At 37.1% G+C, this 21417-nt stretch overlaps 1 protein-coding gene across 1 annotated transcript; it reads left to right on the top strand.

Annotated features, from left to right (window-relative positions):
• Positions 1-5037: 5037 nt before the first annotated feature.
• On the top strand, positions 5038-8405 carry LOC102139148 (olfactory receptor 5M5-like). Its single transcript, XM_015435312.4, has one exon. It carries the CDS (start codon positions 5038-5040, stop codon positions 5929-5931), a length of 894 nt encoding a protein of 297 aa, XP_015290798.3. The 3' UTR covers positions 5932-8405.
• Positions 8406-21417: the final 13012 nt, after the last annotated feature.

The raw sequence follows: 21417 nt of genomic DNA, 5'->3' as shown, positions 1-21417 counted from the left end.
CCCAGACTTGAAAACTTAGAGTCTCAGTCAATTGCCAAGTGACACAAACTCTGTCTTTGAGATACTTCTTGTGCCTATCTCCTTTCTTCATTTGTGCCATGATTCCCTAGTTCAAACCCTGATCCTGTCTGACATGGAAAATGTCACAGCCGGTGTCCCTGCTGATGGCTCTCTTCTTTCACACCATCCACGCATACTGCCAGACCACCTCCATGAAAGCTGAATGCTGGTCAAGTCAATTCTACTGCTCAAGTGTTCAATGGGTCCATGCTCACTACCGAACTAGTTATTGCATCCCCCTGACATCCAAAACTTTTCACATGTAGTTTATCCACCATGAATCTCTTCCATAGGCATTTTCTCTCACCCAAAAGGAAGCCCACAGTCACCAGTGCATGCTCTGGGCTGCTCTAGCTGAACCCCTTGCTCAATTGTCCTCTGTACCCAAGACGCTCCTTTAATCCACCCTTCACATTTTGAGGTTCTTTCCATCTTCCAATGGCCAGCTCAGTTCAATTTGAAGGCTGCCGATTCTCTGCAGTATACAGACTGAACTCCTTATAGAGGGATACCAGGCCTTCTGTTATCTAGCCCAGATACACATTTCCAGCCATGTTTCTTATCACTAACTCACAAGCAGTAGCACCTTTTGATCCAAAAAATAGGGACCCTGCCTTGGCCCCATTCTTCAGAGCCATTCTGGGCTTCTTACTACTGCACTACATTCCATGGGGCAAGGCATCTATGATGCCAAATGGATGTGTCCTTCCAGTCCCTGGTATCCACCCCTTCTAGACCATCTTCCTAGTAATGAGACCTTAAGGTTCCTTGCTCAAAAGGCTTCCAACTTATTCCCAGAGTCCATAAGTGTCTCTTTACCAAATCGTCCTTGTAAGGGTAAACCATGCTGCTCATGTTCTCACAACTAGGCCTTATGGGTGGCCAAGGGATGGCCACTTGCAGGAGTGTAAACAGAGCTTATACATGCTTGCTCGCGTGTCTGTGCAACTGCAGTCATGTGAGCTAGCAATGAGTCCTCCTCACAAAACTGCCTTCCAGCCTGTGATTCCAAGGATCCCAAGAACTCTGCCTTCCAGATATTATATAAGTATACTGTTAAGGAGGGAAGATAAAATGTATTTTAGTAATTTGTTATCTTGATTTTTAACTTTTAAATATTTAGGCATATTGTATGTGGGTCTTCATTTATTATTCTTGCCCTGGGCCCTGCCAATGCCAAAGGAAGCCTGCTTTCTAACCATAGCAAATATTTGTAGTTTTTAACGCCTGGACTTCCTCAAACCTCAGTAACTTTGCACAGGCTATTCCCTCTGTCTAGAATGCCTGAGAATGTCCTTATACTTCTGAAGCATCCTTCAAGAGGTTAAAAGGTAAAAATTGCCACCACTGTTACTATATATCAACATTGCTCTGGAAGTACTAACCAATACAAGTAGAGAAGAAAAAGAAACAAAAATATGTTAGAGAAATGGGAAATGAAATTCACATCCTTTCATAATGTATGATTGTGTAGTTAAGAAACCCAAGAGAATCAACCAGAAAACTATTTTTAAATGATAGGAAAGTATTGTAAGGAAGAGAGTTATAAAATTAATTTATAAAAAAATCAGTAGTTTTGCTGTATGCAAATAATACTTAAATAGACCACAAAAAAACTTTTTTAAGATTTAATTTGCAATAGTAACAAAAAGATAAAATACCTGTGACTAGAATTTAAAGAAATACATAGGATGTATATCTGTAAAGTTTAAATAAAACTCTATTTAGGAAATTATTTAATCAATAAAATAAATACCACAGTTAAGAAAAGAAGATTCAGTTGTAAAAATGTCAATTTTCCCTTAAACTGACAAATCATTTTAATGCAATAGCATTCCAAGTACAAACAGGATTTTTTTGGAACTTGATAAAATAATGTTAGACTGCATCTGGAAAATGTACACCTGAGAATGGCCAGAAAAATTGCTACTAGATAGTAAAATGAATTATATAACTATTTAATTTAAATGTGTTGTCTTGGTTCTAGAAAAGACTACAAAAAAAGAAATCATAAATTGACCCAAGTACTTCAAGATGTTTTAGTATTAGTATAGGATAAGTCTGGAGTTTTAAATCAACAAAACCAGCAGGAAAACAATTTCACCAATAAGTTGCATTAGAACACCTGGCTAGCCATTGAAGAAATAAGTAAAAATACAGTCATGCAGTACATAATGACATTTCAATCCACAACAGACGGCTTACAATGGTGATCTCATAATATTATTTTACTGTATTTTACTGTACCTTTTCTTTGTTTAGATATGATTAGATACACAAATAACATTGTGTTACAATTGCCTACTATATTCAGCACAGTACATGCTGTACAGGTTTGCAGCCTAGGAGCAGTAAGCTATGCCATATAGCCCAGGTGCATAGTAGGCTATATCATTTCAGTTTGTATAAGTACACTCTATGATGTTTACACGATGACAGAATCACTGAACAATGCATTTCTCAGAGTGTATTCCTGTCTTTATTTGAGGCATAACTGTGTTGATTGTCTCATTCCTTATATCAAAATTAAATTTCCAGGAAAATCAAAGTTTGTAATATAAAATTGAAATGAAGTCAGTCTCTGGACTAAAACAGGAGATAATTTTTTAAATAATTTTAAATTGAAGATGTTTCATTTAACCATATTGCAAAGATCAGAATTCAAAAGGAAAAGGATTGATAAATTTGAAATCAACGCAAAACTCACTGCATAGCATACAAAGTAATTATCATACCCATGTTAAGGGACAACTGACAAACTGAAAAGTAATTTGCAATACATGTATCAGACAAAGAGGTGGTTTCCTTCATAAACGAAGGCCTCCTAGAAATAAAATGTTCTAGAAAATCAATCAACCTAATAGAAAAATTCACAAAGGAAATGAACTGACAGTTTATAGGGAAAAAAATATACATGCAAATAATTGTTTGAAAAATGCTAACCCCTACTCATAAAAACACACAAAACTACAGGAGTTACCAATATCCACTATCACAGTGGCAAAGGCTTAAAACTTAATAAAACTTTGGATAAAAGTATGGGAAAATCAGTATTCTTGCACAATATTGTTAGAAGGGAGTTTGACTTGGTGAAATTTATTTGGAGGTCAATTTGTCAATCACCATCAAAAAAGTAAAATGAATATATACATTTTGACCCAAACTTCACTTCAAGTGGTTTATCTTTTTCTGTCTTTTTTTTTTTTTTCTTTTGAGATGGAGTCTCGCTGTGTCACCAGGCTGAAGTGCAGTGGCATGATCTCAGCTCACTGCAACCTGTCTCCTGGGTTCAAGCGATTCTCAGGCCTGAGCCTCCCGAGTAGCTGGGGTTACAGGCACGCATCACCACACCCAGCTAATATTTTTTTTTTTTTTTTTTTTTTTTTAGTAGAGACGGGGTTTCACCATGTTGGTCAGGATGGTCTCGATCTCTTGACCTCGTGATCCACCCACCTCGGCCTCTCAAAGTACTGGGATTACAGGCTTGAGCCACTATGCCTGACCTAGTGGTTTATCTTTAATCCACATACATGCTTAGACATATGAACGCAAGCTTTATTTGAGATAGGGGGAAAAAAAGAAAATCGTAAACATTTAAATATCCATTAAGACAGAACTTATTAATAAATTATGATACAGTTATGAAAATATCATGGATTTCTATGAACTGCTTTGGAAATACTTCTTTAACTTTCATTTTAAGTTCAGGGGTACCTGTACAGGATGTGCAGTTTTGTTACATAGGTAAATTTGTGTCACGGGGGTTGTTGTACAGATTATTTCATCGCCCAGGTACTAAGCCTAGTATTCATTAGTTATTTTTCCTGATCCTCTCCCTCCTCCCACCGTCCTCCAATAAGCCGCAATGTGTGTTGTTCCCCTCTATGTGTCCATGTATTCTTATCATGGAAATACTTCTTAAGTGTAAAAAGAGAAAAGGTGCAAAACTGTATGATTTCATTTATGTAGAAAAGTGTGTGTGTGTGTGTGTGTGTGTGTGTGTGTGTGTGTTTTGTGTGTATTGATACTTGTTTATACCTAAGTGTTTTTAGAATATTAAAGGAACTGTTAACACTGGATACCATTAAGTAATTACATTGGAGGTAGAGCAGAGAAACTGTTTTTTCATTTCTATCCCTCTGTCCTATTGATAAGTTCCCCAAGTGGATATATTGCATTTATAATTTTAAATATCCAGCTTAAAATTTAGGACAATTCAGTGTTGCCTAAGACAGCTGATCCTCCACCCCCACGCACTGCCTTCACAGCAAGCAGGTTGAGTTAGGAGATTCCTCTCTTTCAGAGCATTGCCCACAGTGAATTGTAACTAGTTACTTACATGCATGTTTCTCCTACCAGTCTGTACCAGTCTGTGTGCTCATGGAAGGCAGGCATACGTTTTATTCATCTTTGTATCACCTTCATTTAGCATAGCATCTGGCACATTGAAGAGGGGCAATATGTGTTTTAAAAGGGAACAAGAATGAATGAATGAAGCTTTTCCATTTCCACCATCCACATTCAATCTCTCCCTCTTATGAACTCCTACAGCACTCTGTACAGCTCCAAAAGTACTTGGCTTACTTCCCCTTATGGAATGTTTTACGAACCCTCCACTAGACTCCATAAGAACAAAGACAATGTCATTGTCATACCCATCTCCAGCTCAGCACCAAGCATGCTATCTGGCCCCACACAAAGCCCAGAAGTATCTGTTGAGTTGAACTGAAAACACTAACACTGTTAACATAAAAATAGGTTCTGTCCTAAGAAAATCGTTCTCCTGGTTCCAAAAAGAAATGAGTACAGTCTTGCCAAGTCTGTTTTAGCAGAATAAAGTCCCATAGTTAATGACAGCCTTTAACTATTGGAAGTGTAAAGCCACATTTTTTTTCATATGGTAATGCAACAAAGAGGTACGAAGCGTTTGTTTTAAAGTATCTAATCATTTCTTATTTTTGCAGCAGGCGAGAGAACATGACAAAAGGCAATCATACCACAGTGACCGAATTTGTCCTCATGGGATTCACAGACCATCCTGAGATGCAGCTCCGCCTCTTTGTGGTGTTCCTGGTCATTTATCTCATCACCCTCGTGGGAAACTTTGGCATGATCCTGATCATCAGAGCAGACTCACAGCTCCACAACCCCATGTACTACTTCCTCAGTCACCTGGCATTCATTGATCTTTGTTACTCATCTTCCATTGGGCCCAAGATGCTGCAAAATTTATTAGTGAAGAAAAAAACCATCTCCTTTTCAGGCTGTTTTGCTCAGCTGTACTTCTCCAGTGCTTTCACCACTACAGAATGCTTCCTCTTGGCCACGATGGCCTACGACCGCTACATGGCCATCTGCAACCCCCTGATTTATACAGCTATTATGACGCAGCGGGTCTGCAGGGAGTTGGTGATAGGGGTCTATACCTATGGCTTCCTAAACTCTGTGCTACAGACAGCTCTGACGTTCCAGCTGTCTTTCTGCGACTCCAATGTCATCCACCACTTCTACTGTCCTGACCCCCCTCTTCTGGCCCTCTCCTGCTCTGACACCCACAGCAAAGAAAAGCAGCTCGTGATCTTCTCTGCAGTAAATCTCACTGGGTCCCTCCTGACCATCTTCATCTCCTACATTTGCATCCTCTTTTCCATTATAAAAATCCAGTCTTCCAAGGGCAAGTGCAAAGCATTTTCCACCTGTGCCTCCCACCTCACTGTGGTCACCATCTTTTATGGAACACTGTTTTTCATGTACCTGCAGCAACCAAAAGCGGGGAATTCATGGAAACAAAACAAAGTAGTCTCTGTGTTTTATAGTCTTGTAATTCCCATGCTTAACCCTCTTATCTACAGCCTGAGAACACAGAAGTAAAGGATGCCCTGAAAAAAATGCTAGAGGGCAAAGAGTTATAGTGAGTGAGTTAATGGAATGCAGCATATTGAAAGTTTGGTATATTGACAAGTATAATCTCTCTAATTAAGTTTAGATTTAGCAGGCGAATTGCTGTCCAATCAGGAAGCAAACAGTAATCCAATTTGGGAATTTTAATGACCAAAGTACTGGGTCACTTATTTAACATAGTAATATTTAATCCAGTTATCATGAACTATCAAAATTGACTTACAAGCTAGAATGTCAATAACTGTGTCCTTCACATGCTGAAGAAGAAATGGCTTACTACCAATTAAACAATAATATAAACTGTAAATTTTAAAAAATCCTGAAAAGCAACATTCTGGGTGAAACTATAATTTAACAAAGCTGGGTACAAAACCTACACATGAAAATCTATGTTATTAGAAACACTTTTCGGTTTACAACAGGCTATATTGTAGAGAGTCATTTGTTAGTCTTAGAATATATTTCTTCATAACACTTTGCTGCAGATGGTGATTAAGTTTCAAGATCAACTTACAAAAACCTTATTTAATCCAAATGTAATTGAAATACTGCACGCTTTAAATAAACAATAGAAAATATAGTATGGCAGCAATAGTGTGGGGAGAAAAGAACAAAAAAAAACACTGCGATTAGATAGGGGGTTTGTTTAGAAAAGAAAGTTTAATTAAAAGAGATAAAAAGAAGGTTTAGGAAACTTTTAGAGATGTTAAAAAATAGTCATTTTCTCAACAGCCAGGGTTCAATTTTTCTAGTCTCTGGAAAGTGGAGCCACAGTGAGTTTTCTGGGAGGGGGTGAGGGATGAGTAGGGAGAAAAAGGAATGGAAAGAGGGAGAGTTTGGGGAAGTAATCAGGCCTGGATATATGTGAATGTTTCTAAGAAATAAAATTATTGCCTTACTTGATTTGAATGATCTAGAGAAATACTTTAATTTTGCAACATTTTCCATGTTCTTTATTTTTGTTTTCACAGATCCAATATTCCAATTTCTTGGAAATAAGGCTATATGAATTCTTGCTGTTTTGGGGGATACATGAAAGAAAAATCTCTAATTTTTTTCATTTAGGCAAAAATATGAGCAATCTTTGTTTTGGGATTTGTTTGTTTGTTTGTTTGTTTTTGAGATGGAGTCTCACTCTGTCACCCAGCCTGGAGTGCAGTGGCACAATCTCAGCTCACTGCAACCTCCGCCTCCCGGGTTCAAGCTATTCTTCTGCCTCAGCCTCCTGAGTAGCTGGGATTACAGGCGTGTGCTACCACGCCCGGCTAATTTTTGTACTTTTAGCAGAGACAGGGTTTCACCATATTGGCCAAGCTGGTCTCGAACTCATGACCTCGTGATCCACCCAAGTCGGCCTCCCAAAGTGCTGGGATTACAGGCGTGAGCCACTGCAACAGGTCAAGCACTCTACCTTTTTTCCAAGCCTCAATTCTAATACTTCTTTCAAAATAATTCTTAAGGCAAACAAATCTGCCATAAAAATGTTTACTTTCCTCCTATTTTCAAAAGTGATTACTATTAAGTAATTTTTAATGGTTCATAACATATACTACCCATTAATTACAAGTAAGTTTAAAATTAATCAAAAAACTAAGAGGTCCCTGTTGTCCCCAAATTAACTCTGCAGATAATAATATGGGATCTTCGTTTTGTTGTTGCTTATAATCAGATAATTTAGAAAAATGAAAAGAGCTAAATATTTACAACTTCTCTTACTTAGTTCAGAAAGCCTTTCCAGAGAGTTGAGGTATAAGTTGTATCGCTGAGCACTTGAAGATGGAGTGTTGGCTATGGTTGAAAAGGAAGACACTAGCAGGATAAAGGAACAGTGGGAAGAAAGGCAGGAATTGAGCCAGAGAGGGAGGCACTGTTGCACAGGTAATGAGCAACAGGGGAACAGGCAAAGTGGAGAGGATAATGCTGAGGGATTGTAGGAGCCTGGGTATTAGACCAGGAGCTCCCTTTTGAGACCAAGCAAATTATCTTCTTCACTTTGTACCCCAGCACCTACTGCAGATCCTGGCATGAAACAGATGCATCATAACTGTTTGCTGAACTGAACTGAACTCTTTTGTGTTTATTCCTAACTCCCATGGATGGGCAGACATGGTGCCCAGCAATGGTCCTGCGGTTTGGAAGTGACAGAGAAAAGGAAGCCACTGGGGTTATGACCGGAAGACTGTTTTTCAATATCCTCATAATGAAACTTACATCCATGAGGTGGGAAGACATACAAAGGCAACAGCGCAAGCTAACCAGGGAAAGAGATGCATTTAGAAAGTTGGCACACTGGGAAGGTGGCACGAGCTGGAGCTGTCGACGTACCATAACAATCAACGAACCACTGCTGCAGAACAAGGTTGCTACTAACTGAGATAAAGATGAACACAGACCAACATTTACATGCAAAATTGTGCTTTCAATTAAAAGCCATGTACTTATTTCTCAAACTGTTTATGTCAGTTTAATTTAGAAAGTGAAAAATAACCATGCACTAATATCACATGTTTCAATACATGCCTCTCACAAACACATTCTATTCATGTTTTCAAAGGAATATTTGGTCTAAAAGTTTCATCTGTTTTCAGTTCTTTTCAAGGAAACCTGAAGAAAATGTCACCTCTCCATAATACCTTCCCAGCTGTTGAATTTGTATACTTTGCTCAACATGCTTCCTTGATTACTCTGTAAAATGAAGCATAAAATTGAGAATATTATATTCATAGGTTGCGAAGGATATAAATCTACATTTTACTAAATTTCCCAAAAACTTGAAAAGCAAATAGGTATGAGAAAAGGTCAGAATCAGCTAATTTTTGAGCTAATAATTCCCATTTTCTTTTCCCATTGAGACTCAGCGTTACAAATATTTCTCCCTGACTCTGGCCGTATGAAGCAAGAAAAGTCTCAGGTGAAGAATTCTCAAATTAATTATTTGCATTAAAAAATAGAGTACTGTATAAATGTGTAGTATTAATATGATAATATATAATCCACAAGAGAAACAAATATAATTATACACCTTTGTTTCCTAATAAAGTGAGGCTGTTTCAGTCAATACACATAATAATTACCCTAATTATTCAGCCCAAAGTATCTTCTGAATATGTAAATGTCACCAAAATAATGGAAGATTTATCATAATTAAAGAGTGCAACATTTTGTTGAAAGTGAAAACAAACTGTTCTCACATGTAAATAAACAGCATACTCATCTTCCTTATGATAATCCTAAAACTGAATGTTATTTGCCAGCATTCACCACTTAGACTTTTCATTAACAAATCTGATATGTATCTAAAATACTCATTTGCACATAAAATGCTGAATTTTTCAACTGGTATAGATTTCAACTTCTTATTTCTCTTCATTTTATACTCTATTGATCTGTCATGTTTGGAAACATGCCAAATGAATTTTTTTATTATTCCGATCAAAATAAGGAACCATGAGAAGGAACCATAGTATTCTTTTCCATTTTCTTTCATATTATTTGACATATTAGTATTTCAGAAATTTAAGCATTTTAAAATCTCAAATCTGTGCCCCCAAATTTTCAACTCTGCCCTGGATGTATCATTCTAGCATTCTTTGGTGAACAAGATTGAATAGAAAAGTGTTAACTCAGTGCACAAGAGTGGCTCCACCTGCAACTAAGTGGTGCATCTACCAGCGACAAAGAGGCCACTGATGTCAGAGCTTTGGGAGTTTAGGCTCCTGGGAAAGTGACAGATTTAGCCTACTCTTCCAAGCTGGCTTGCTCTAAAAATATAAACATTTTATAAATAAATAGAACTTCCATGTCTGGTAAGACAGGAAAAATTAGAGAAGGGAAAAGACTATCTTTATTTAAAAACTAAATAAGTATCTCTTAGGCCTTTGCAGAAACTTAACTATCCTAATAGAGACAGTTTCCAGAAGGTCTTATTCTGTGGCCTAAAACAAAAATGCTTTACTCCCTCAAGCTTGCTTCTTTTTTTCTTGCCAATAACTTAATAGTTTATTAGTCAGTCAACAATATTACAAATATTTTTAAATTACTTAATATAAATAGTTGGCAGTAAACTATTCCATTACAGAGTTAAATTACCAGTACAATAGATAGACTGGAGATTTAGACACCTGGAAGATAACAATAAAATAAACTAAAATATTTAACAAAAAATTTAAACTGAAGGCATTTACCTAGTGTCCATAAAAACACAAGCTTACTTTCTTTGCTTGGGTGTGTTGGCCACTCAGGCACCTGGACACCTACGAACCTGCAGCTTCTGCTCCTCATTGAAAGGCAGTCTTGTCTGGCAGCCATGTTGGATGTGGCATGAGGAGAAGGATAGTCAATGAGCCAGCCAGGCTCCAGCACTCTCCTGCCCACCTCTTGCTCACCCTCAGCTGGGGATGCTACGTGACTACAGCTTTCTCATATTTAGGCAAGAGTACAGAGAGCTCTCAGGTCCATCTCTGGGTTTCTCCTAAAGTTTTTTATTTCATTTTTATTGTCTTTCCTCTTTAGAAAGAGCCACTTTTAACCATTTTTATTCTTATCATGTCATATTTCATGTGAAAGTTATCATAAATAGTATTTCACTTATCATTTGCTTTGGCAAAAGTAGCTACTAGCTTTCCTCAGATATCTTTCAAATGCAGAGTTTAAATTAGTGTTAACTATAATAAAGGAGCAAATTGAAAGAAAATTCTAATTAATGTTGCTTATGTTGGGGAGTAGTCATTTTATGAAGAAAGGTTGAAATATCTTCTTAAAACTTTGGACTATCTTTTCTTCTTACGTTTACCACAAATCACAGATAATTCTCAAGTGTTCACAGGCCCAAAATAGCAACTCTATCAGCTTTAATCTAAGAATACAGTTCTCTGCTCTGCTTTATTTAATTAGGTGTTAAAACACAATCTGTTAAGCTTTTATGTCCTCACATATTCATATATTCCTGTATATTAAATTGTTAAATTTATCAAAAGAAGGCTGTGTCAGTATGATCACTTCATTAAACCTGTAACTGACTCCTGATAATGCCTATAAGTCCGCATTTTAGACGTGTATAATAGAGCACATTAGTAGGCACCTGCAAACCAAGTAAGCAGAATCAATCATGCTGAGCCTGAAAACATGCATGTTCTTGGAGGTAAAGATTTTGCTTACCAAAAATAAAGTATGGTCTGAAAAAGCAGACACTCAAAGCCTGTGGGAGCAGTGGTGATGTACTAGGAAAAGGAATAGATTGGGAAACTCACAGTCTGAGCTTGAGTCCTTTGATGCTCTGACCTGTGATATCAGTCAAGTGGCTTGCTTGACCCCTCTAGCCTTAACTTTTTCATCTGGAAAATGAGGAAAATTATACCTCAAAGAGCTTCCAAACAGACAAAATAGTCTAAGGTATGCTGAAATATATTTTAAATATTATAAAAGTATAAAGCTTTTATTTTTAATAACCAGACTCTACGTGATTAGTGTTTAACTTTTAAAGTCTCTGATTTGAAGTGTTTGGGAAATCCTTGCCTGAAAATGTTTTTATATCTACCTATATGACAAAATATAGAAGCTGCATGCATCTCCAGTAACAAATTTTCTTTATGCATGACTGGAAGAAATTAGTACAGCCCATTTCCAACTTACATGAGTTCTGGTCCCACTGTCTGTTTGCAATTCAATGATCTGGAACATGGAGACTGTCCCCTGTACACAAAGTTGTCTTCTGAACTCATAATAAATGTTCACAGACATTTCATTGACCCTAAACCACTACAGCTCACACATTTCCATAGTGGACACTAGAAATGTTTTTCTTGTTACTGCTACAGTTGTGAAAGGCAGCATTTGTCCCCCATGTCTGTGACTGCTCTAAGCTTCTGCTGGTCTCACCCAGCCTCTGAAAAAACATTAGAGGTAAGCTACAGGAGGCAGGCCAGGATGTTCTGTGGGGAAGGGGTAAAGGTAGGAGACATTTTCCTTGGTCTCTGCTTGGACTAGCAATAAGCCTGGCAGAAGTTGAAGGAAAATAGCCCAAGAGTTAAGGTTCTGCAGAATCCTTTTCCCCTACCTTCTTTCCCTTCCCGTGCTCTCTACCTTCCCCCAGCAGGCCTGCTAGGATGAGAATTCCACCGCCTCTCTAACCCTAGGAGGAGGGTGATAAGGAGCCTGAGATGTGAGGATCCAAGGCTGGGTAGGAGGAAAGAAAAGGGGGCAGGGAAGAGGGCTGGGGAAAAGATGATGTGCCTCTCTGAGATTCTGTGGAGATGCTGGCTATTGCTTTACTCTTTTGAGAAAGAGTAAAACCTCTCAAATGTTGATAAACCATCCAGGAAAATGCAGTGTTGTCTAGTACAGTAAATAAAGTAGTTACAGTAGATATGTAACAAAAGTTAACTGAATCTAGATTTAATCTGCTCCCTGCTTCTCTCTCTCTCTCTCTCTCTCTCTCTCTCTCTCTCTCTGGCTCTCCCTCTCGCTCTCGCTCTCTCTCTCTCTCTGTCTCCCTCTCTTCTCACCACAACACAGATACTCTATTGGGACCACAAACTCAAAATGCTAATGATTAAATTGATCATCATCTTCTACTTCATAGCCAACTCCTTCTGCTTTCCCCATTTTTGTACATGACAATTTTCCCCAGTCACCTAGTTCAAAAAATATATAGTTTCTCCTTATTACCTCATATTTCAAAGAGGAGACAAGACTTATTTATTATTCATCTATTCATTCATGCAAGATTTCTTGCACTAATAGTTTTCCTTTTCATTGCTATTAGCAGATTTATCATTGCTTTTCACCTGGACCTCCCAGGTATCTCTGCATCTAACCTCTTCACATCAAAGATCCTCAGTAGATTCATGTATGTATAACATATAATGATATCACCATTCCAGATCAGTGAGGGAAAAGATGGATTTATCAGTAAATTAGAGTGAATGCAACCACAACACAGTTACTTTTTCTTATACTCTGTATCAAAATAAATTCAACATTGATCAGAACTTAAGGTAACAAATAAAACCTTAAGAGTTCTTGAATAAAATATTGCTGAGTATTTGCTAGGCTTGGAATGAGAAAGCTTTTCCAAGAAAAGAATTAAGTTCAGAAGTTGCAAATAAAAAGTGTGAGAGATTTGATGAAATCAAAAATTTTAATGTTTATTACATTAATTAGTAAACAAACATCAAATGGGAAAATATTAACTCTATATATGACAGAATTAATATAGACAAATAATAAGATAAATCAGTGATAGTTACAAGATATGAATGGATAACTCACAAAATAGGAAATAATAGCCTTTTATATGCAAAATATTTCAATCTCATTAGTAATCAATAAAACACAAATTAATATAATAATATCATTTTCCCCTTTCAGACTGGCAAAGATGTTAACAAATATTAATAACCAGGATGACACTGTAGAGAAAGAAGAAACACAGTGTAAATTGGCATAAAATTTCCAGAGGGCAATTTAACAATACTCACCAAAAGCCTTAAAATTAAGCATCCTTTGATCTAGCAATTTCCTTTACAATAATTTGTTTGATGAAAGTACTCCAACAAATTCATGAAGATCTAGGTATTTAGCAATTTACTGTTAGTGATTATAATAGTAAAAAAAGTATCAATATAAAAAATATCAATGGAGGATTGATTAAATTAAGGATTAGTGACACAATAGCATGTAATGCATCAATTAAAATTATGATTTATTTATTTTTATGAAAGTGCTCATGATATATGTGCAAATGATTTCAAATTATGTGTATATGTTATTTTTTAATCACATATGTGAAGTATGTAAAGATACAGAGATTGCTGGTAGTGGTTGGTATTGGTTATTTCTGGGTGATAGAATCCCAGATGCTTTTTACTGATGTCTTTATTTATAAATAAACAGAAATTAAGAAATCAATCCCATTTGGGAATAGTCTTAAATCTTCAGTTGAGATTTTACCCTATATTAACTCCAAAGTTATATATACCCTATATTAACTCCAAACTAGGGACCCTCCTAGTGACCAGTGTCAAGCCTACAGGCAGGGGCCAAATTAAAAGGATGCTACCACAATCTAAATGTATAGTGAGTGAATAATGCTAGTGGAAGAGACAGAGAATAAGACAATACAGGGGTCAAAGATGATGTTGGAGTTTTAAACCTGTCTGACTAGGAGGCTGTTGTCCCAAAGAAGAGTTGGTTAGCAGAAAGATGCTGGGTCTTTCTAAGTGCTGAACACACAGCCTTAAACACAGCAGTCATTCAATTGTTTTAAACGGAAGAATGTGGTTCCAGATTATTTCTTATTATGACCAGTTGTATCTATGCTCTGTACAAAGTATTTTCTGGAGATTCTAAGAAGACTCTAACAGAGGCAGTTTGATCAATATGGGAAACATCAAAATGGGAGTCAGGAGACCTCTTTTACCCACATCCTAGATGCATGTTTCTGAGCAAATCACCTCACCCTTTCCACTGCCAAGGAGTCCTCATTCTGCACAGGGATTTGAATGCTACTGTTTTAAAGAGATCTTTCCTGACTTCCGGTCCTCAAGAAAAAGAAAGTAGCTGAGTCCTCCTGTTCTCACTCGTCTGGTTGTCAGAATCTAGCTGGTGCCTAGGAATTCACAAATCTCTGTCCCTCTTGTCTGGACTTGCCACTGACATAGTTAGTTCCCTTATCATGTTTTGGACTTACCTGACATAAAGAATACACTAAGGAACCTGCTCAGAACATCGCAGGATATTGAGTTGGGCCTCTATAAAGGGTCTAAAACCCTGCGCTTAACATTCATTGTGCTCTTACCACCCTTTAGGCCCTGCTCTAAGCACTTTGCATACATGAGCATATCTCACTTCATCATTACTTAGCAAAAGCCGTTCTGATTAACCATAACACAGATGAGTAAAGTGGAGCTTAAAGAAACTAAATGATGGATCCTGGATCACATAGTGTGGAAATGGTGGAGGCCAGATTCAGACCTAGGAAGGAGATTGGCAGGGGATTAACAGGTGCAGATGCTGCAAGATCTGAGGCCATAAGAGGTTTTACAGCTTTCTTCACTGAAGTTTTTCACTGTACTTTATTACACAGTGTATACTTATATCAAGTTATTACATTGTACTCCTTGACAAATTTTTATTTGTGAACTAAATATGTTTTAAGAGAAAAAAAAAAGAATGTGAAATATAGTGACCTGGTTGACCTGTTATAGGAGTGGGGGCTGATAATAGCACAAATGCCCTCTGATTCATGGTGTATGTCTAAATGATGGGGCTAGGTTCAGGCTCCAAGTTGCTTCTCTGGAGCACCGCAGTAGGCTGTGGCCTATTGGCCCTATGCCCACAGGGATTACACTGCTCCCCACTGTCCTCACCAAGGAAAAGCCCAGAGCTGGGCTTGGATTGCTGACAGGGCTGGCCTGGGCATCAGCCTGTTTGCAACAGGGACCAATGCACAGCAAAGCTTTTCACACTTACTCTGCCATCTGAACCAGAAGCCTAGCTTGCTTTTGTCCAAAGTGTTCTTAGTTACATAAATATAACAAGGAATTAAATAAAGCACATCTGCAGATTTCCTTCAGGCTTTACATATTCCCTTCCAAGGAACACATGCCTGAGGCTCCATAGGACAAGCAGTGGCTCACCTTTCCTGGGCCAGCTGGTAAATAATTTGTATCAGAGGAGATGTCTGAACGCTATAATTCTTGTCACTTCCATATTCTCCATATTCTTAAGCTGCAGGATCAAATTACTGTCATAATGCAAAAAACACCAGAGTAGACACAAGTTTTTCAACAATTTAAATCCTATTTGAACCTCTCAGTTTTAGAGTGAAAACTAACTTTTGAGATGTGATAGATGAGAACCTAACAATTGCTAAAATTCTGGAATAAAAATTAAAGAAAGGAACTGCCTCTAAAACCTTACAAACCTTTGCTTAATTAGTAAAGGAGCAACAAACAATTAATAAGCCCTTACAACAAACATCACACTAAGAAAAAACATTTTACTTAAGAGCCTTTAAAGCATTTAAAAAATAATGTTCCACAATAAACATACATGTGAATGTGTCTTTATAGCAGCATGATTTATAATCCTTTGGGTATATACCCAGTAATGGGATTGCTGGGTCAAATGGTATTTCTGGTTCTAGATCCTTGAGGAATCGCCACACTGTCTTCTACATGGTTGAACTAATTTACACTCCCACCAACAGTGTAAAAGCGTTCCTATTTCTCCACAGCCTCACCAGCATCTGTTGTTTCCTGACTTTTTAAGGATTGCCCTTCTAACTGGTGTGAGATGGTATCTCATTGTGGTTTTGATCTGCATTTCTCTAATGACCAGTGAAGAATGAGTTTATGTCCTTTGCAGAGACATGGATGAAACTGGAAACCATCATCCTCAGAAAACTAACACAGGAACAGAAAACCAAACACCGCATGTTCTCACCCGTAAATGGGAGTTGAACAATGAGAACACATGGACACAGGGAGGGATCATCACACACCAGGGCCTACTGGGGGGCAAGGAGAGGGAGAGTACTAGGACAAATACCTAATGCATGTGGGGCTTAAAACCTAGATGATGGGTTGATGGGTGCAGCAAACCACCATGGCACATGTACACCTATGTAACAAACCTGCATATTCTGCACATGTATCCCAGGACTTAAAGTAAAATAAAAAAATATGTTCCAAGTTTTGATACCTTAAAAAAACTTTGCAGAATTCAAACACATTAGAATAAAATTTGATTTTAAAGTATTGATTTAAAAGTTGAGTTGAACTAAACTGTTCAATGTATTACACACTCCTTCTGATGATTTCAAGTCTAATTTCTTAGACTTCCTTAAATTAAATATAATACCTACAAATTATCATTTCAAAATAACTATTTTTTTAAAATCTGCAATATTGAAGCTAGAAGCCACTTACTTGCATGTTTTTGCTATCTTGAATGTGTTGTTACCAGGTTCATACAGTGGTATAAATGAGGGAAGTTTATCAAGTCTGAGTTTTATATAACTTGAGAAAATGGGTTCTTACAACTTTCCTCTGCAATTTAATACTAATCCTGTTACTGAGAAAATGATGAGGATATTATTAGAAAAGTCACAGCACTGGTACCTTCTTGAAAAACATGAGCACTGTGGCCACACTGCATTCTAGTCTTTCTAGCCTCTGTAAACTCCAGGTAACTCATGGGTTATTTTCACTCTCAATAGATAGTTTTATTTGCATATTTTTTCTTAGCCATAAAAGGAACATCAGCCTGAAATTACAAGACCAGTAGAAAGAGTTTTCTAAGCAGAGGGAACAGCAGGCTGAGGGGCCCAGATGACACAGAATGTGTACTGGAAGAACTAAAGTCGAGGAAAAAGGTGCTGAATTAGAAAGTACAAACTAGGGAATGGCCGGAAATGATGCTATAGATGCTGTAAAGGACAGATGATGTAAGGCCTTGACCATATTAAGGAGTTTGGACTCTATCCTAAAAGCAATGTGAATTTACTAGACTTTCAAACAGACAAAAACACATTTTAGAAAAGTTAGTCTGACCAGTGTGGGAGGTGAACAAGAGACAGATAAGACTAAAGACAAAAAGAATTATTACAATTAGGCTCACATAGCAGTCATACAGGAGCAAGATGATGGGATGAACAATAATGATGGGATAGAGAGACATGGAATTTTTTTTTTTTTTTTTTTTTTTTTGAGACTGAGTCTCGCTCTGTCGCCAGGCTGGCAGGCTGGAGTGCAGTGGCACAATATAGCTCACTGCAACCTCCGCCTCCCAGCTTCAAGGGATTCTCCTGCCTCAGCCTCCCGAATAGCTGGGGCTACAGGCACCTGCTACCACGCCCAGCTAATTATTTGTATTTTTAGTAGAGATGGGGTTTCACCGTGTTAGCCAGGATAGACTCGATCTCCTGACCTCGTGACCAGCCTGCCTCATCCTCCCAAAGTGCTGGGATTACAGGCGTCAGCCAGGGCGCCCAGTCGGGTTTTAAAAAAAATTTAAGAATTACTTACATGGTATACTTTGGCATCACTTTATTGCTAAAAATTATCAGTTATTTCGCTTTAGTTGGGTCCCTTGTAAACAGTTTATATTCAAATTTTACTTTTGATGCAATTTGAGAATATTTATCTTTTAATTCAAATCTAAATTATTCACATTTATTTTTATAAATATGGCATTTGGTCAAACTTTACCATATTTTTCTGTTAGTATGTTTTCATTTTCCTAATTTCACACTTTTTTGCTTTTTCATTTTTCTAACTTTGCACTAGTGATTATCTTTCCTCCATATTTTACTTGCTAGTTACTGGTTATCTCTGATTTTTTTTTTTTTTTGAGAAAGGGTCTCACTGTGTCACCCAGGCTAGAGTACAGTTGTATAATCATGGCTCACTATAGACTCAACCTCACAGGTTCAAGTGATCCTCCCACCTCAGCCTCCTGAGTAGCTGGGACCACAGACATACACCACCACTTCTGGCCAATTTTTAAAATTTTTGTAGAGATAGGGTCTCACTATGTTGCCCTGCCTGGTCTTGAACTTCTGGGTTCAAGCAATCCTCCTGCCTCAGCCTCCAAAATGCTGGGATTACAGGCGTAAGCCACTTCGCCAACCTGTGATTTTAAATATTGTATTTGAATTTGAATCACTTTCCAGAATACATCCTGATTTTTACATACGCCCTATAAAAGAAACAGTTTATCACATGTTTGGCTCCTCACTTATCTCCCTACAACCCCAAGTCCCGATGATCTGAATATTTTAGACTGATATCACAATTTTTTTAAACAATGCATCTTCTCTTAAAAATCATGTATGGGCCGGGCGTGGTTACTCACGTCTGTAATCCCAGCAGTTTGGGAGGCCTAGGTGGGTGGATCACCTGAAGTCAGGAGTTCAAGACCAGCCTAGCTAATGAGGTGAAACCCCATCTCTACTAAAAATACAAAACTCAGCAGGGTGTTGTGGTGCGCACCTATAGTCCAAGTTACTCAGGAGGCTGAGGCAGAAGAATCATTTGAACCCGGGAGGCGGAGGTTGCAGTGAGCCAAGATGGCACCACTGCACTCCAGCCTAGGTGATGGAGGGAGGCTCCGTCTCAACAACAGCAACAAAAATCACTTATGAACCTATATATTATTTCAAAATCATATGAACAGGAATTATTTAAACAATTGTTTTAGAAGCGTTATTATTTATTACCTTTTCTTTCTACCACGTCTTTCACTTTCTTGAGTCAATCCTTTTTTCTAAATCTTTTCTTTAATTCTGCTTTTGTCTGACATTCAATGAGCCTTTCTAATCTGAAGATATGAAGTTTTCATTAGCTCAAGAAACGTTTATTAATCTTATCTATTTGTATCATTGATTCTCCCTAATTATTATGTTCTTTCCTTCTAAAAAAAAAAATTTTTCAAGAACATTCACTCCAGTTTTCAATTTTGCTCCCACATTTATTACTCTCTTGAGAACCTCTATGACAATTTAGGTCAAAGGACAATTTATTCAAAAAAGAACAAACCATCTGCAAATACTCTTATCACGTGAGCCTCTCTCCCATTCTGGGTCCAGTGTGGTTTCCCACAAAGGTGTTTAGAGAAGAGAACCAATGGAGGTGGAAAACGTTGGTCCAGCAGTTGGATGAGCCACAGGACCTTTTGGCCCATCTATTGTGTTTCAGAATATTTGATTCATTTCTTGTCAAAATAATTATGTCTTTGAATAACTTTCAATGAAATGTGCATAAATAGTTCATTTTCAGAGGCTCTATATAAGTGAGAATATGTCTATTCTCTTATCACATAAATTCCTGTCTCGTAAACATTTTCCACAAAGTTCTTAAGACTTCTTGAAACTATTTGATTTTTGTCCCTTGTGAAATTCAAAAACTTCACCAATCAGTCTCCGTGTTGGTCTCTTCTCATTATTATTTTTGCCTGAAATACAGGGACTATTCTCATTCTGCAGAATCATATTTTTTCAGTTTATGAAATTTTGTTTAATTTATTATGGCTTCTGATTCATAGAAGATAAATGCTTCCTCAGAGATACCTATTGTCTGTATGTTGGATCTTCAGACTCTGTACTCCTTATTTTTCATCATCTCTCTTTCTCTCATCATTTTTAGCTCATTATTACTTTCTGCATTGTGGAAGAGTCTCTCAACTTTGTGAATCTAGCACCAATTCAATAATATGCAATACCCATGTTTCACTTTCACATAATTAAATTAATTCTAATTTTGATTTTTTTAAGATTGATTTTATTCTTTCTCTGTTTTAGTCAACCAGTCATTTCATTTCATCTATCATCTCCCAAGATTTTTTTCTTTTATTCTTTCATGTATTGTTTCATTCAGCAATGTTTTGGATTTTTGTAAATAAAATGTATGCAGTTTCTAGTCTGTTTTTTTATTTTCTTATCATAAAATTTAGTATTCATATTTCTGCATCTTCAATAATTAGTCTTACCTAGTGCCTGTACCAACAAAAATACGGAATGTGTCCATCCACCTCTATTTCTGCAGCACTTCTTTGTGAGTCATGCTAAATATTATTCTTATTTCTGACTTCCTTTGAAATCCTCTTGAACAGAACTGAGCAAGAAGTGAGGCTAGGAAGGGGTGCAGTAATAGTGATGGTAGCCGCCATGCATTTGGAGTGCTCCAGACAAAAGCAGACAGAAATGATAGAATTTATGTAACTCATATTCTCAGAGAACGTCAATGCAGTATGAAGAAAATAAAGTTAAATAGAGCAAATATAAACAGGGTCAACAGTGTTAGGCCTTTTTAAGCAGAAAAACCCTATTTTTAAAATAAAAATGCCACATAGATTTCCAATATGAATAAAAGGAAAAAAGCAATACTTAACAATAATTATTCCAGGAGCATAAAAGTCACACAAGTTGTATCTGAAACTTGCACTCCATTCCTGTGCCCTACTAGGATTAAGTCAAAGCATCACGGAGATAAGTATGGAAATAAGGGCCCTCTCCAATCAGAGCTGTCCTCAGAAAAACTGTATAATTATTAATGCTATTTTATTATGCATATTTATTATGAAACCTAGGAAATGAAAAACAAACTGCACATTCAACTCAGAAAGCAAGAAGAACAAAATATATAAAAGTCAAAATAAGAAGTTATGATAAGAAGAAGAAAACTAGTTAGAAAAACAGGAATATAATAGGATACACAAATAATTCTAAAGGCTGGGCCTTCTATTTTAAAACTCATTAATCAGGAAAGTCTCCAAAAAATCTAATTAAGAAAAATGCAAAAATTTAAAGACACAATGTTAGAAATAAGAAAAAAGCTGTACAGCAGCTACTGAAACTTTAACAAGTATATAAGAACACAGTACTTAGCACTTGCACTATGCATAATCACTATTCAAAATAGCAGAAGTGTGAGAGACATGGAAGTTTTATTTACA

The sequence above is a fragment of the Macaca fascicularis genome, chromosome 14 (genome assembly GCF_037993035.2).
Source record: "Macaca fascicularis isolate 582-1 chromosome 14, T2T-MFA8v1.1".
NCBI lineage: Eukaryota > Metazoa > Chordata > Mammalia > Primates > Cercopithecidae > Macaca > Macaca fascicularis.
This window is presented reverse-complemented; position numbering and strand designations above follow the sequence as displayed.